General features: G+C 38.7%; 2 protein-coding genes across 6 annotated transcripts in view; both read right to left on the minus strand.

Annotated features, from left to right (window-relative positions):
- ASPM (assembly factor for spindle microtubules) overlaps positions 1–11,089 on the minus strand; it is a 31,380-nt gene extending 20,291 nt beyond the window's left edge. For both annotated transcript variants that reach the window (XM_090146138.1, XM_090146139.1), the window contains exons 1-12: positions 10,693–11,089; positions 7,598–7,741; positions 5,242–6,589; positions 3,540–3,641; positions 2,655–2,801; positions 2,243–2,488; positions 2,019–2,086; positions 1,346–1,487; positions 1,138–1,268; positions 447–622; positions 202–347; positions 40–125 (exon numbers count right to left, since the gene is read on the minus strand). In XM_090146138.1, the coding sequence (XP_090002264.1) occupies positions 40–125; positions 202–347; positions 447–622; positions 1,138–1,268; positions 1,346–1,487; positions 2,019–2,086; positions 2,243–2,488; positions 2,655–2,801; positions 3,540–3,641; positions 5,242–6,589; positions 7,598–7,741; positions 10,693–10,995 (3,039 nt within the window). In that variant the 5' untranslated portion in view covers positions 10,996–11,089. The remainder of the gene's footprint in view (positions 1–39; positions 126–201; positions 348–446; positions 623–1,137; positions 1,269–1,345; positions 1,488–2,018; positions 2,087–2,242; positions 2,489–2,654; positions 2,802–3,539; positions 3,642–5,241; positions 6,590–7,597; positions 7,742–10,692) is intronic.
- A 335-nt stretch (positions 11,090–11,424) lies between these two features.
- ZBTB41 (zinc finger and BTB domain containing 41) overlaps positions 11,425–17,057 on the minus strand; it is a 46,161-nt gene continuing 40,528 nt past the window's right edge. For 3 of the 4 annotated variants that reach the window (XM_090146144.1, XM_031595801.2, XM_090146143.1), the window contains exon 11: positions 11,425–16,564. In XM_090146144.1, coding sequence (XP_090002270.1) covers positions 15,921–16,564 — 644 coding nt within the window. In that variant the 3' untranslated portion in view covers positions 11,425–15,920. The remainder of the gene's footprint in view (positions 16,565–17,057) is intronic. The other variant, XR_016469126.1, reaches the window with a different exon arrangement.

The following is a 17,057-nucleotide window of genomic DNA, read 5'->3' on the forward strand; positions in this document are numbered from 1 at the left end:
CAATTAGTAAAAAAACCCACAAACACAAAGAAGTAATACCTGGAAAGCAAAGACAATTTTCCACAGCAGAGCTAATGTTCGTTCCCTGTGTCTGTCCACAATATCCCTACAGTCAATTGAAGCACCTATTGAATAAAACAAAGAAATAAAACATGCACTAGTTCTGCAATGGGCTAAGAATAACTGATTTCTAGGCCTTACCACTTTCATCTTTCAAGTGAATTCCTCGCTTTTTAAGAACACCGAGAACAATATCAACATTATGCATCTTCTGTAGACGACTAATTGCCGGAACTCTCAGCTGTTTTGAAAGATTCCAATCGTTGGTTAGCAGTTCCATCGTTCTCCTAACAAAGGGAATTTCACAGTTTAATACCTTAACTTAGCTCAAATGAGGTATTTTATAAGGAAAATGAACGGTTCAAAATAACACTGTATCAACGTACACAAGACGAATGCCACACTGTAGGTCCACAGCCAGATTTGTTACAGCAAAATCAAATTCGTCAAGTGGAGTTTGAATATGGCTGACAGGTAGTCCCAAGAAACCAAGATGGCGGGAAAGATCACCTTCACCACTCAGGAAGTCACGAGAAATCGCCAGTAGGATGTCTTTACTTGTCTTAAAACAAACAAATAAGATATACGTTAGATACAAATATTTAAAAAGATAAATGTCTTTCACAGCTTGTCTGCGCATTACAAAAGTACAGGAAATTAAACGTAGTAAAGACATTTGTTAGAGTCTATATGACAAATGTTGCATATTCCCTTATCACAGCAAAAGAACAGAAGAAAAATCAGGAAACCCACAAACTGGTTTAAGACCAGCTACAGTACAGTACGCTAGAGCAATACTTAAGAGCACTGCAAAAGCTTAGCTTTAGAAAGGGAAGCAAGGTAATGCAACATAACAGAGTCCTTCCTAAAGAACCAACACAAAATGTTCTTAGGAAATCTTTTTTGTAACCATGAGGTCATGCACTGACAATGTTCAGGTAAAAGCACAAGCACGAACAGCCAAGACTCATTATAGAAAAATACATGATGTTAAGAAAAAACAAACATACGTTCAGTCACAGAATGTTCATATGTAGAACAATGCTCGACAGAGACATCAAATCATCCCTCTCTTACCTTGAATTCTGCATCCTTACAAAAGAGGCAAGGGTCATGGCCAATCAATCTGGACTGTTTAGCACGATCCAGAAAGCAAACTAACAACAGCAATTTTTTCAGTGTAAATTTCGACAAGGCTTCTTCATGACCTAAAATGATAGAACCAATTAAGAGGCAGTTCAAAAATTAATTGCTAAGATGGTCTATTTTTGGAAATACTAGTTACCTTCTCGGTAAAGGTGAGGCACAGTGGGATGTCTATATTCAGCTGCAATGTCAGGGTTCCAAAGCAAGCGATTAAGAATAAATACTGCCAAACCCATAAAATCACTATTGCTCTCCAAAGTTATCAGTTCCCCATAAACAGTCTAATATGAAGGAAAGAAGAAAAAAAACAGAACCGTTAAAAATGACTTTAAATGCTATATGCTCTTGTGAATATCATATGGAAATAGTACTGAAATTCTGTAATAGCAAGTGGTAGTTAGTCTCTAAGAATCATTTTTTAACAGTGAGTAAAAGTTAAAACCAAAGGAAATTTCAGAACATTCTATCTTATATAAAAACATGTTTGATAATTTGCATTTAATGAAATCAATGAGGAGCTCCCTGAAGAAAGATTCATCTTCCTATAACTCGCAGAGGAGTGAAACTAACTGCAACCTGCTCTTCTGTAATTAGTTCAACTTTCCTTGATTAAATATCTTCCTTTGTAGTAAACAACTTTTAATGCAAGTTGGTTATAATAAAGCAAAGGGAAAGTAAACATGCTATAACTTAATCAAACCTACTTGGACTAATAAAACAGAAAATAAAAGAGAAACCTGAAACATTCTCTTCTAGAAAGCTTGCTAGATTTTCTAAATATTTTTATTGCAGATCGTAAGTTCTACACTTACCTCCAGACCTATACGCAGCCACAAGGGATTGTAAGATAAAAGCCAGTTAAGGACTTTCTGCCTCTCTCCTGCAAAAGACCATTTTGTGATATTACATTCAGGAAATACTTCACGTTATAGAAAAATGTACTAACAATTGCTTTTAGTTTAAATCAACTAATATTATGAGCAATCATTTCCCTACTCACAAAAAAGGAGAGTAGGAAAATTTATAGTATTCTTACCTACATCTTTCCAAAGATGCCTGTCTCGACGAACTAGCAAACGTCGAGTTTCAATCTCAACTTCCAGCTTCTTAATAGCTTTCACCATTGTTTCAGTTGTAAACAGACGACAAGCATCCCGACGTAACTTGTTCAGTCTACGACGAGCAGTATATGCTTTTAGAGATGCTTCCTCTTTTGTTGGTGCTTTAGGAACACTGGTTTTATGACGGTTCTCTTCTCCCAAGATAAGAGCAGCTGCATTTACTGTTTAAAATGCAGGTAAATATAAGAACTGTGAAATAACAAGATCTACTCTTTATATAAGAGCTAATGTAATACAAAGTAAAATGACAAGTAAGACTAGTGTTATGATATTCGTTGATACGAACAAAACATTTGAGAGTATTAAAAGTGAAAATGCTGCACTTACCTTGTGAGGTGTTTGTTTTTACACTGAAGTCATCAGGGGTAAGCACAAAATTTAACCACCAAGTGAAACCTCGTTGTTGCTTCTCCTTCCAACGTTCATCATAAAACATGTTTTGAGCAGCAAAAGGCATTGGGTGCCTAGGAATGACTTAAAAGAAATAAATAAAATCAAAAAGTCAAGTCTCTCCTTCAATCAGTATTTAAAGAATAGCAGTTCTTGAAATGTATGACAAGCAAGTTGTGGAAAAGATTAATGTCTGACCCTCCATCTAGCACTACAGCAGAAAAAAACTAGGTTTTCAGAATCTCCAGTGACTTGTGAATCAGCCACCAGTAGATAAATTTCAGCCACAAAACATGGATAAAGTCAGACCACTATGACAAAGACATGATTTCTGGAACACAGGTCGTTTTTGGCACATATCTCAGGACAAAATCCAGTTGAGTTGTATTACCTCCAGGAACAACCATTTTATACATACATTTTTTCTGGCCAGATCAACTTATTAGACCAGATTTGCTAAATCAATACATGTTCGTGGGAAGATTTCTCTTCTTAGGTATTCTGTTCTATTAAAATTTTATCAGATGTGGAAAAAGCAATTCACTGATTACCACCAGTTGGCAGGGAACATACCCATAAAGCACCTTTTTACATTTACTTCTTGTATTCAAAACAGGAGGAAAGGGCCATGTGTTACAACAGGTTTCCTATGAGATGCATCATGAAAGGTACAATATTTTCTACTAGTTATTTAATTGTGCGTACAATCTTCTATTTCATCCCAACTCTACCCAGTTAGGTCTCAACTACAAGCAACAGCAACAGTAATTGAGCAATCAGTTCAGTGGAAATGGATTTACTGAATATCAGAATTCTCTTTACCTGTTTTCAGTGGTTTCACAAATGTCAGGTGAGACTGAGCCAATCCAGCAACGGGCTTGTTAATTCTATTGGTAGTTTTTGATGCTTTCTGAAGGGAAGAACCTAAAAAGAGCACACGAATATCAATAAAAAATGTCAGTGAAACTTATCATATTAGGATTCGTAATTCTTGTAACAACACAGAACTGGAGTAATTTCCTATCAACCCCTATAAGATAGCAGTAATCTCTTGATGATGAAGAAAGTTAAGCAGATTATCTAGTCTACAATCAATAAGGGAAGAACAGGTAAGAGCACATAAGAATGATTTTATTTCACAGTTCTTCAGAACATCAAAGAAATGTACTGTTAAAATTGATCCTAATGGATTCTGATAGAGCTTTGACAGATGAAGTGACCTAGGGTTAATAGACCTAGATTTTCTGAACATATGAAAACAAACACTTTCAGAGCAAACTTTTTGTCATGCTGACATCAAATGAAGGATTAAAAGAAGTATCATGCTGCAAATGAACTTTGGTTCCTGGCTTACACCCAACTATAAGATGTTATCTCGGAAGCAAAAAAGATAAGACTATGTCAATATGTTTAGCTGAAGTGGTTTTTTTTGTGCTTATTCCAACCTCTCCTGTTATTCTCATAAGTTTTAAGCATATTTTGATTGTTAATAAGAAAATTAGGTTTAATGTGGATTATTCTGAGGCTGGTTGCAAAGGTAACTTTATAGTAAAATATGATTGTTCTTTGTGAAGCCTATAAACAGCACCTACTACACTATCTACATGTAATTAAAATAACAGGTTAGATTTTGAAAGAAACAGTGCTAAAAAGAACATAGTTCAAAAATGATGTCATCTACAATTACACTTGTGGATGAATAGAAATAATCTGATGGGTAGCATTGCTTTTTATGGAAATTTTTATATTGACTGTCTTAAGGAGCCTGAACTCAAACCACATTACTGAAAGCCCCAAACCAAATCCAGATTACAGAATGGTTCATCTGAAGAATTGAAGAAAACAGTACATGCTATTTTAATCTCAAAGCCATGATAATTTTTTTCCTGGTAGTTATATTACAGAGACTGCAGGAAGATTCTCAAATGAAATGCTTCTTTTAGTTACCACTCTCGTATTCCTAAACATATTTGGGAATGGAACATTTGAAACCATAAGAACACAGTGAAACACAAGAATTCAGCTTGTTCTGATCTTCAAGCAACAAAGTATTGGTAAACTGCAGAGGTAGGAAGATCTACAGAAAGCTTATATCATACTCAATGCAGACAGTAAAAAAACAGGCAGCACAAATAAGACTTAGGAACTATTTGAAAATGCATGACAGCAGAAAGGGATTCAAATTTCACATTGGTAAATGTACACCTAACAGCAACATTGCGTAGTGAGCAAGTTTCTAGTAAATTTGAATTACCGTGCTCAGGAATTGCCAGATATTGTTTCTGTTTCTGTCATTTCCAAGATTTAGAAAAGAATGAAGTAAATTTGAATCTAATAGTATAATCAAAATTCAGATCTAGTTTTCAGATTTGTACAATGCAGATAATTTCTAAGAAAGAAATTACAAAGACCCACATTTCAGAGAAACGAAATATCCTTGACTGTTGCTAGACAGTTCCGTTTGCTATACAAATTTTATAAACAAAAGCATTTTCCAAAAGTGATAAATGAAAGTACAGCTCACCAGCTTTCTTGTTCTGCCCTATTCTCTCTCGGGTTGTATGTTTGAAGGCTGACAGTTTCACGGTAGCATGCGTTTTATTGTCCATGCTGGATGTAAGAGCTCTTTTTCTTTCCACTTCTTCCACGTGCACTGAGCCTACAACTCTATTTTTTTCCATAGATAATTCATTTTTCCTCTTACGACACAAAGAAGTAGATTCAGTAGATGAGCTTACTTTGTCACTGGGACACTTATTTCCAGCTGAAACTGGACCTATGACTGGAAGGTGTTCGGATATTTCAGCCTTTGTGTATAATGGCACCATATTTTCACACGTCATTATTGCGCTATTAAGGCATTTCTTAGATTTGGGCTGAAGCATTTCCATCTTTTTCCTCTCATCAGCATTGGGCTTATTTTTGATGACAGTGGCAGACAGAACTGGGCGCTTTTTTGGTTGTTCTATCTGAGAAGAACGTGTTTGAAATTCCTGTATAGGACAACCGAAGTGATTTTCTTCAGATTTGTTATGATGAAGCACTTGTGAATCTACGCTATGCACCTCAAAGGCTTCATTTAACACATGTTCTATGTGAACCTGTGTTTTTGTCTGTCTGTCTCCATTTTTTTTCCATTTTGAGGGAGCACATTCCTTCACGACATAAGTCTTTGTAGTAGAAGATATTAAAGCTGCCTCGGGTTTGGGAGTCTTCAATTGCATATACAATTGCATGTCTTTCACAAATTGATCAGGTGACAGAATTGGAAAGGATGGCTCTATATCTCCATCAACTTGATAAACGTCATTTACAAAAGTATCAGGACTTAAAAATCTCCTTGTACTTAAAAAGGGCACAGATGATGAATGTTCTGGAGTGCAAACAGGTGAGAGCGTGCAATTGAGAATTACTTCATCATTTGAAATCGGTGGTTTTCCTAATCCAGAAGAACTGTATGCACTTCCAGATTTCAATTCATTGTGGTCATCAAGTGATTTATTGAAGTTGTGGCTGTCCATTACAGGCAACAACCCCTCATTTACAGCAGCAGCAATATCTGAGAATGTAGTAGATCTCCTCATTGAAAGTGGTGTGCAAGCAGTAGTACGAAGTTCCTCTAGCACTGGTGCAATAGGAGAGATGGGCAATTTATTTTCTGAACCAACAGGAGACTCATTTACTGGCGATGTAGTATTTTGCATTGCATTCTGATTTTCACATGATTGAAGTGGGCTTCTCAGTCTATCTGCCTCCTGGGAAACTTGAAAGGTTTTATTAACATTTTTAACTTTTGAATTTCTTTTATTAATTTTCCTTGAAACAGATGTTTCTGAACTGTTCTTCTTTTTAATAGTATCCCAAAGACTCTTCTGAAAAAGAACCATAAATAAATTTTAGTATGCTGGCTTTCTGCATACATTTAGACATAGAAGTGAACATTAGTACATTCTTTCTAAGTTTAAAATTATGAAAAAGAATACCAAGGCATATAACACATATGACACAGGCATATGACAAAAGGGGAACATTTAGGCTAGCAAGAAGAAAGCTTGAGGGATCTACTTGTAGTTTTCTAACAGCTAAGAAGTAGGTATTACAGAAGCTGTGAAAGCCCCATCCCTGGAAGCATTTAAGGCCAGGCTGAATGGGGCCCTGGGCAGTCTGAGCCGGTGGCTGGCAACCCTGCACATGGCAGGAAGATCGGAGCTAGATGCTCTTTAAGGTCGCTTCTATCTCAAGACATTTCTATGATTCTGTGGTAAGAACCTACGGTAGTACAGTAAGAGGCAGCAGACACAAGTTGCTTATGAGGAAGATTGAATCTGTTTATATATACGTGTAGGTAAAACATGTATCTTCATGATGAATACAGTTTAAACATAGGAATAGGATGGCCACAGTAGAGCTACAATCTCCCTCTCTGCAAACACTCAAGGCTCGACTTGGCAAGGCATTGCACAAGCTAGACTAAAGCTCTCCTTTAGCAGAAGGTCAGAAAATTTTCACCACTTCCAATCAAAACTTTTTTGTGATTGCCATAAAATAAGCATCTAAATACTCACCATACTAAAAGTACCAACAAGGTGATAGTTCAAAAAAGGTGGTAAAGTCAACACATTTAGTCCAGAATTCACTATAACTTATTTCCATGATTGAAAATAGGGGATTTTTTTTGGGGGGGTCACATTTTATTCTCTAAACAGTAATACACCAGTACCTATTTTTCAAACCTGCTGAAAAAAATGATATATAATGTGCCCTCCCACAAATAACAATTAAGAATTTTTAATCCTTCATTGAATTTTGACTAATGAAAACAGTACGTTTCAGCTACGTTAAAGTAATGAAATTAGATAAAACAATAAAAATGTACTCACCTTTTTTTTCAGAGGTTGTTCAGCAACACCCAGAAGCACAGCCTGATGCTTTACAATGCCATTGACAACAAACGTTACCAGCTCTCTGACCTTGCCTTCTTCTGACGGGGTCCATGTTACATAAACAAATATTCTTTGTCCTGACTAAAGGAAAGAAACGTTTAATGTATAGCGCTTATGTAAACTTTTTTATCATCAAATATAAGAATAATCAAACCAAATGAGAAGCAGAATACAGAAGAAATGCATACTCTGGCACTATGAAGTGGTAATCCATCGCTAAATGTCAGTTCCTCACCCTTCATTATATTAATTTAAACAAACAACCAAAAATGTCATTTTACTCAAGAAGCATAAAATTCTTCAAGAAATTATAATGGAAAGCAAGCAAGAACAATATAAACATACCACACAGTACAAAGTATAAGACTAGGGTAAAGGTAGGTGGAAGAGATTACTTGATTTTTTTGCACATATTAATCTAAAAAGGTCACTTTCAGAGAATGCCATTTAGACTTGTAATCTGAGGCTAAGTTTCAGGACCTTAGCTGAATGTGAACACAATCATCATTTTTTTTAGTCAAATGATCTGCGGAGATACGATTGCACAGAGAAGTTCATAGAGTAAAAGTGAAGACACTGAGGGTCTGATCTGCAAATAAACAAGAAAGTCACAGAGCTCTGTGTATGCTGTAAAGATTTTTCATGCAGAGTGCCCTACTAAATCACTTCTACACTCTGCAGGTCTCAATACAAACAGATCAAAACATTTTTATACCACTGTCAAATTCAAAAACAGTGTGAAAGCTACCAATCTTTAGAGCATTTGAGTTCTGCCTCTTTAAGCGATCCGTTTCTGGAAAACACACTAATTCAACACATGCTTATACTGCAAGATCTGTCAACAGTATGGCTGATGTGGTTGCCGAGCAGCTGTCCATCATATCTGAAAAAATCATGGCTGTCCAGTGAAGTCCCTGGTGACTGGAAAAAGGGAAACATTACTCCCATTTTTAAGAAAGATAGAAAGGAAGACCAGGGGAACTACAGGCTTGTGAGCCTCACCTCTGTGCCTGGGAAGATCACGGAGCAGATCCTCCTGGAAGACACGTTAAGGTATACAAGGGATAAACGGATGATATGAGACAGACAGCATGGCTTCACCAAGGGCAGATCATGCCTGTCCAATCTGGTGGCCTTCTATGATGGAGTGACTGCATCAATGGACAGAGGAAGGGCGATGGATGTCATCTATCTGGACTTACGCAAAACCTCCGACATGGTCCCTCACCACATCCTTCTCTCTAAATTGGAGTGGTGTGGATTTGAAGAATGAACTGGTCAATGGATTAGGAATTGGCTGGCTAGTCGCAGCCAAAGAGTTGTCATCAGTGGTTCTATGTCAGGGTAGAGGCCAGTCACAAGCGGTGTCCCTCAAGGATCAGTCTTGGGACCAGCGCTCTTCAACATCTTCATCAATGACACAGACGATGGCATCGAGAGCACCCTCAGCAAGTTTGCGGATAACACCAAGAAGAGAAATGCAGTTGATACATTGGAAGGAAGAGAAGCCATCCAGAGGGACCTGAACAAGGTGGAAAAGTGGGCACACGTGAACCTAATGAGGGGGCTGGGGCAATCCCAGGTGTTTATACAAACTGGGTGAAGAAGTCCTTGAGAGCAGCCCTGCGGAGAAGGACATGGGGGTCCTGGTAGACGGGAAGCTGGACATGAGCCAGCAGCATGCACTTGCAGACTGTAAGGCCAACTCTCTTCTGGGCTGCATTAAAAAAGGGGTGGCCAGCAGGGAAACGGAGATGATTGTCTTTCTCACTAGCTTCTGTGAGGCCCTATCTGCAGTACTGCATCCAGGCCTGAAGTACAAGAAAGATGCAAAGCTCTTGGAATGGATCCAGAGGAGGACCACTAAGATGATCAGAGGGCTGGAGCACCTCTCATATGAAGAAAGGTTGAGGGAACAGTACACATTTAGCTTAGAGAAGGCCTCAGGGAGACCTCATTGCAGCCTTCCAATACTTAAAGGGAACCTATAAACAGGAGAGGGAATGGATGTTTACGAGGGTGAACAGCTATAGGACAAGGAGGAATGGTTTTAAATGGAGACAGAGAACATTTAGGTTAGATATTAGGGGGAAGTTTTTCACTCAGAGGGTGGTGACACACTGGAACAGGTTGCCTAAGGAGGCTGTGGATGCCCCATCCCTGGAGGCATTCAAGGCCAGGCTGGATGTGGCTCTGGGCAGCCTGATCCGGAGGCTGGTGACTCTGTACATGGCAGAGGGTTGAAACTTGATTATCATTATGGTCCTTTTCAACCAGGCCATTCTATGATTCTATGAATAGTTAATAGTTATTAATTTCAACAGGATCTTTTAAATACTTCACAGCAGGACTTCAGTCTGCTTTTGCAAGCTCCTTGTTGCAGGTGATCTTCAGAGAGCTACCTCCTTCCTTCACAAAGATCCACAGAGTGGGCAGGTACTGGAACAGACTGACCAGGGTGGTGGTAGAGTCACCATCCCAGGAGGAGTTCAAGAAACTTTTAGATGTGGTACTAAAGGATATGGTTTAGTGAGGAAACATTAGTGGTAGGTGTACAGTTGGACGTGATGACCTTACAGGTCTTTTCCAGCCTTGGTGATTCTATGATTACTGTTTCTGTCTTAAAAGCCACATTCTCAGAAATCAACTACCTGTGCATCTTACAGACAGAATACATCCTAACATAGAATTATAGTGGGGCCCTGGCACAGGCTGCCCAGGGAAGCAGTGGATATCCCATCCCTGGAGCTGTTCGAGGTTGGACGGGGCCCTGGGCAGCCCGAGCTAGTGGCTGGCAACCCTGCAGACGGCAGGCAGATCCAAACTAGATGCTCCTTAAGACCCCTGCCCATCGAACCTATTCTACGGCGAGTCGGAAAAGCAGCTCCTCCCTGGGCAGCACGATTCCACAACTCGCAGGAGCACCTCACGCCGACCGGAGGAGGCTCCTGTGAAGAGAAGCCCGGCCCCCTCCGCCTGCAGCCGCCCGCGAGCACGGCTCGGAGCCCCGCGCGCCCCCCGCAGCCCCGTACCTCCACAGAGAAGCAGCGGCGCTCAAGGCTGAAGCCCCTGGCGGAGGCCGGGAAGCGATCGACGAGCACCTCGACACGCTCCGCGTTGGGGTTGTCGATCCCCAGGCGCCGGGTGCGCGAGGAGCCGACGCGCAGACTGCCGAAGCTGAGGTACGGCGGCCGCGAGAAGTGGCTGAGGACCAGCACGGCGGGCTCCTCGTCGGAGTCATCCTCGGGCCGCGGTACGGCCCAGCGCCGCCTCCGGGGGTTCGCGGCGGGGCTCAGCTGCCAAGCCGCCGCTTCGGGGAACGAGCTCGCGGCCATGCCCTGCGCGGGTCACACAGCGGGACCGGGCCGCAGCTCCTCTCGCAGCCGGGAACGGAACGCCGCGCTGCGCCGCCGCCCCAACCGCCGCACCTCCGCCCGCCGGTTCAAATCCGGCGCCTCAGCCAATCGCCGCCCTTCCCGCCGCTCCGCCAATGAGCGCCGGGCGTTTTATTTAAACGGCGGACAGCGCCGGTCAGCGCGGCGCGAGGGAGGCTCCTCAGGGCGCCGCCTCGTGGGCGCGGGGCGGGCGGACGGACGGACCCAGCGACAGGGGTTAATTAAAAATGAGACGGTAACAGAAATCAATCAACAAGACACTACATTAAAGTATCCGCGCTTCCTCAAAACAAACACACAGAAGCAAAGCTTTTTTTTTTTTTTTAAATAAATTTAATTTACAAAATATTTTAAAATAAAAAGTAACACACACAAGAGTGACAAAAATGTTGCCTCATCTTTGCTTATCTTTCAGGAGTTGTAAAAGTAAAAAGACACACGGAGCATTGTTTCCATAGTGTGCTCCTACGCTGCTCAAAGTGAAAAGGCAGAAAGCAAAACAGAGCGAGCACCACTGCAAGAAGCCCTGTGAAGCGAGCAATGTTAAGACAAAAGAACTTTTCCATAACAAACAAAATTACACGTTGGACTGAGTACCCCTACATTTACAGTACACTTTCTAACTTTTCCTTACAGCAAAGAATTTCTCCTAAAAAGACAACTTTAAAGACTTCCATCTAAATTACCAACCTATACAGACCACATTTAAAACACAGTATTTCATATACCAGTGACAAAATATTGAGTTTCTTTCACCTTATTGTTTCATATAAAAGGACCAACATTTAAACATGAGCAAAATGGTACCGGGGAATTAAAAAAAAAAAAAAAAGTGTCATCTAATGCTTCAAATCCCTTTATACCAAACCATTTCTTACAAACCACGTGAAGGATCGCTATGGGCTTAACGCAGTGACTGCCCTGCACTACGTTCTGCAAGTTTCTTCTTTGATGCATACGATGAAACAAGCGAATCACTGTGAGATGATAAAGTTTAAAAAAAAAAAGGGACAATGCATTAATGCACTATGATAAATGTACTGTCTGCAGAGTGCAATCTAGTACGTGTGTATGCTCAACACAGGAAAAAAAAAACATTTTTTGCAGTTGTTTTCAAGGGGCAAAACAAACAAACCACCACCAATAACCTTCTCAGAATTCAGTCATTTTTCTTTGTGCGAGATCCTACACTGATATAATTATTATCATTTTTTAATTGAACTGAAGAGTCATTCCTCAGTGTTCCAAATACTCTTTCATATTTATTACTATGAAAAATAAGCTTAGCTCTTTAATGACAGAAAGTCCATCTTTTGCAGTAGTATTTTGGCCTGACCCATCTTTAAAAATAGCTACACAAATAACAATGCGGACTGAAGTAGCACTAAATATTTTAAGGAAACCAGAACCTTACAGAAGATGTATCATCACCATTACAATTACTGATGTTCAGAAAAAAAAACAAGCCATGACAACGATACCTCTGTAGGAAAAGTGTCAGTGCTCAAGCAGTAAATTTCAATATAAATAAATAAAACTGAACAGACAAATCAATTTAAGGAAAGGACAGCAATCCAGCCAACAGCTAAAAATTACTAAATTTGTCTAGTAAAATGCACATAATTCAGTGTTTACAGAATGAGTGCAGTAAGTTCTCAGAACTACGTAGAAGTTTGGAGCACCAATGTGGAGTCCAATCCCTCTCCCCAAAGGTCAGGACGTGGAAAAGACCAACATCTTTCAATGTGCCACTCATCATTCTTTAGACATTTTGAGAGACCTGCTTCCTTCTTTGGCAATTAACAGTCAACTGAATCAATTACTGCCAGATACAAGACAGCTTGTATTGTAAAAATGCTCTCCAGGTCAATAGGATATGACTAAGGTTAAGAGTACACACACATATTAAAATGGAGGTACTAGACACCTAAGGAGTTTTGACCCACACAGATGTGAGCTTCAGAGTTCTGTCCTTCAACTCCAGAACTCTCAAAAGGAACCATCTGCCACTAGAGATCAGCTACTTCCACCCACCAAATGAAGTACCAGTCCATAAAATTTACACAGCTTTACATGAATAGATGTAAAGCCGTAAGAGTTACAACTAATGATATTAAAAATAAAAACTATGTAATATTTCCTATTTTTACTCACTGTCAACTGGCAATGATCAGCCTGACCAGCAGGTTAAAACATTAACTAGTCTGATTATCTGCAAACAAAAGAATGTCTAGTATAACTAGTATATTGTTTTGTTTTGTTTTTTTCCAGGAATGACTAGTATTTCTGGCCGTCCAAACAGTGAAGATAGAGCTCATTTTTTCCTGAAAATTAAGTCCTTTTTATTATCTGTTCCTTGTTGGGCATCCAAAAACATGAAGCCCTTCAGAAGATATTGACCTTAACTCCTTCTGAATATTCAACTAATCACAGAAAAAAGCCATTATCAGAATATACGTAAAAGGCACAATCACAAAAAAAAAAAAACAAAAAAAAATTAAAAGGACATTATCAAGTAAATGTGCTCTAAATTCTCTTCTACTATTTTACTAGAATGCCTTGCCAAAGAACTGGACTTCAAAAGAAAACAAATTAGTTACCAACCAATTTTAAGTCATTGTTTTATCGAAATCCTACAATACCTACTTCTATACTAGGCCAGAAGAGACAAGAAATAATAAACAGGCTTCTAATTCTGAGAACTGCACTGACCCAACTGATGTCAGTTTACTTTTAATCGTACAATTACAAATGATGGAACTCATGTTTCACAACACATGGTAATATGACACGTACATATAAACTTGAAAACTACAGATAAAACAGTAGTTTCCATGTCATGGAGTGTAAAGATGAAAAATGGTTTGCTTAGGAAAGGAGATAAAGGTGGAGTTAGAAAGCAGGAAGTATAGTACTTGATAGTGTCCTTTCAGAAGGTGGCATTCAAAGGCCTCATTATTGCTGTATATTTGCTAGTATTCAGATTCTTACCAGATATATTTACAGCATGTCAGTCTGAACATTCCCAGAGCACAGCTCTAAATTTTACTTTAGAGATACAAACATAGAACAGTTAAACATACATAGTCCTGTTTCAAAAACTGAACTTCTTAAAGTTTAGGACTTTTATTGTGCTTCTTTGGCTAAGTCCTATTTAAGTATCGGTAACACTTAAAATACTGTAACTCTGCCACTACTTAACAGCTAACAGAAATCTTTGGTGTGTTAAGAATCCGATAGGGCACAAGCTTCAAAGTATGAACATTCAGGCAGCTCTGGCCCCTCTCCTGCAAACTGCTCAACACTGAAGTAAATGGGAACTAAAATAATCTCACACCAAAGTATTTAAATAGGATTTAAAAGGTTCGGTGTTTACAGTTCACAGAAAAGGGATGATAAAAGAGCTTTTCAACACAGATTGGTTGTGTTCAGGTCACTGGAAAAAACCAACAGTTAGCGATAATTCATATAGATCCAGTTTCCCACTTTAAAGATACTTTAATCTAATAATTTAATAATAGCAGATTACTGGGGAGGCTGGGGAAAAATTTACCTTAGACTGTAATTCTTGTGAGCAATAATGAAGGTAATAAAATGATATCCAATATCATCTTTGGCATAATTTTCACAATACAAACAAAGAAGAAAAACTTAAATTAGGCTTAAAATAGAAAGCTTAATGATCTTAAATTATACTAGATTTCATGGTAAATTACACTAGACTTTATAATTAAAAATAGGTTATTTTTTTTAACCTTACTTCTAGTAAAGAAAAAGCTAAAAATAACTGAAGACATAGAATACTCTCTAGAGCTTGATTTTGCTTTATAAACAACGCAAGACGGTGGAAAAAAAAATCGCTAGCAACTCACAAAAGATTTAAGATTGGTGCTTATTTCTTTTTTAAAGAAAACAGTTGAGTGCTGTACTGGAAGTAACTGTCTTTACATTTGTTCATCACAGATAACTTGAAAATGAACATGCTAAGGGGGATCCTGGTACAACTGATGCTCTAACAAGGATAAATCATGCCAATTCTTTATCACTGTCTATAGGCTACATGACATTTCTTTCAAACTTACGAGTATGGGACACACTTTAGAAAACAAACATGACTGAAAAAAAAAACATATACTAAAATTGCATATGGCTAACATTGCATATGGCAGAAATTTAGACAAAAGTATTGTCTAAATCTTCATACATAAGTCAATATTAAGACCAAGGAAAAAGTAACAGACCAAACGTAGGTAGCCTAATTATACTTCCGGTGTTCTTTACAGTTCCCTGTTTTGTGTTCTTGAAATATCTAAATCACTTTCCAGAATTATCTAGCTCCCTCCATTAACTTGGCTCCAGAATCTTTAGAAATTTAAAAACTCTCCAAAGATGCCTGAGGATTCAATTTTAATTTACATGAGAAACATGATTTGAAGTTTGTGTTTTGTGTTACTGCCTACGCTTACCATTTCTAATGAATTTGATACAATCCTTTTTCTTCCAGTATGCTTTCTATTACACTTATAACTTTAACTCAGTGAGATGCTGAAAGGCAAAAAAAAATTTAAATTAATAGGCAGATACATAATTACATTTTCTCAGCAACTATCCTTAAAAGATATTTCAGAGCATAATTTTTAAAAGACCATCTATAATATTTTATAAACTCTTAAAATCACAAGAAACACTCTCTGTATACATCAGTGTGCCTAAATGTTCAAATATCATGTAAACAAACCTGTTTTCCCAAAAACTATGCAGAAGACTCACGAGTCCAAATAAAATACAAAATATAAATCTTAATTGCCATATCAGCCTCCTGTTGGCTAATGGCTTAGTAAATTAGGTGGAATGTTATGCTCTGATCACGAATGTTCGTTGTTTGAAATGTTCTGTACAGTAGGAGCTGTATCCAGCCCCAGTAAGGTTCCAAGATATGACTGGTCTCTAGGATCCAACATTTGCTCAGGTCTTACAGGATGAACAATATTTGCAGGCTGTGGAGTAAGAGTGTATTTCTCTAGAAATGACAGATCTGTCGCACGTTGATAATCTGCCTGCTCATGCTGTGTAGGAAGAATGCCATGTGACTGAGTAGTATGCTGTACTAGATCAGCTTGAGGATCAGGCATCTGAACCGGTACCAAAGTCACCGGCACACATACTTCTGTAGATACATTCTGTAACAAAGTTTTGGCTTCCGACTGATATGTTTTGGACTGTTCCACATACTGCTTAGCCTCAGTTTGATAAACTTTGTCATCGGAAGTGTACTGTACTGGTAAAGAGACTAGTTTTTCTTCTGAAGAAGATGTCAGTGCCTCTTCCGCTGCCTTTGTTCCGTGTACATGATCAATATGGTATTTCAGCTTGTCTTTTCGCTTAAATGTTGCATTGCAGTGTTGGCAATTAAATGGTCGAGCGTCTGAATGAATAACCATGTGCTTTGTTAATGTTTTCTTAATTCTAAAAGACTGATTACAGATTTGACATTTGTATGGTTTCTCACCTATAAAGAAGCAAAGAAAAAATGTGAAGATAATTGACTCTGAATAACTCCACCTTATACATAAATAGATAAACTGTACATAGCATAGGAACCCAGCATAAAATGAGCGCACTGAAAACAAAGAGCATATGTTCAGGAATCAAGGGAGCCCCTGAAAGTTTGCAAGTTATACTGGCAAACCCTTCTCCCAGTACTTGGGATTTCTGTCATAAAAACAATCAGAATATAAAGCAAACTATGAAAGAAAAAAAACAACAACAAAAAACCTGTCTTTCAACAGTTGTAGCACCACTATTAAATAAGTTTAGTTTATACTTCACATTCTGAAAGGACAGTGACTTTCTCTGAAGACATAAACCCTTCCAAATGGGTTTCAGATCCTTGTTCAGATTACCAGTTGAAACACAGTATTCTCTGTACCCCTAAACTGATTAGGTGGTCTGGGTGTGGAGACGTACCACAAACATATTCAGAAGGCAGCACTCAGAGAGAG

This window comes from Phasianus colchicus, chromosome 9 (assembly GCF_987193195.1).
Source record: "Phasianus colchicus chromosome 9, bPhaCol1.hap1.1, whole genome shotgun sequence".
Classification (NCBI taxonomy): Eukaryota; Metazoa; Chordata; class Aves; order Galliformes; family Phasianidae; genus Phasianus; species Phasianus colchicus.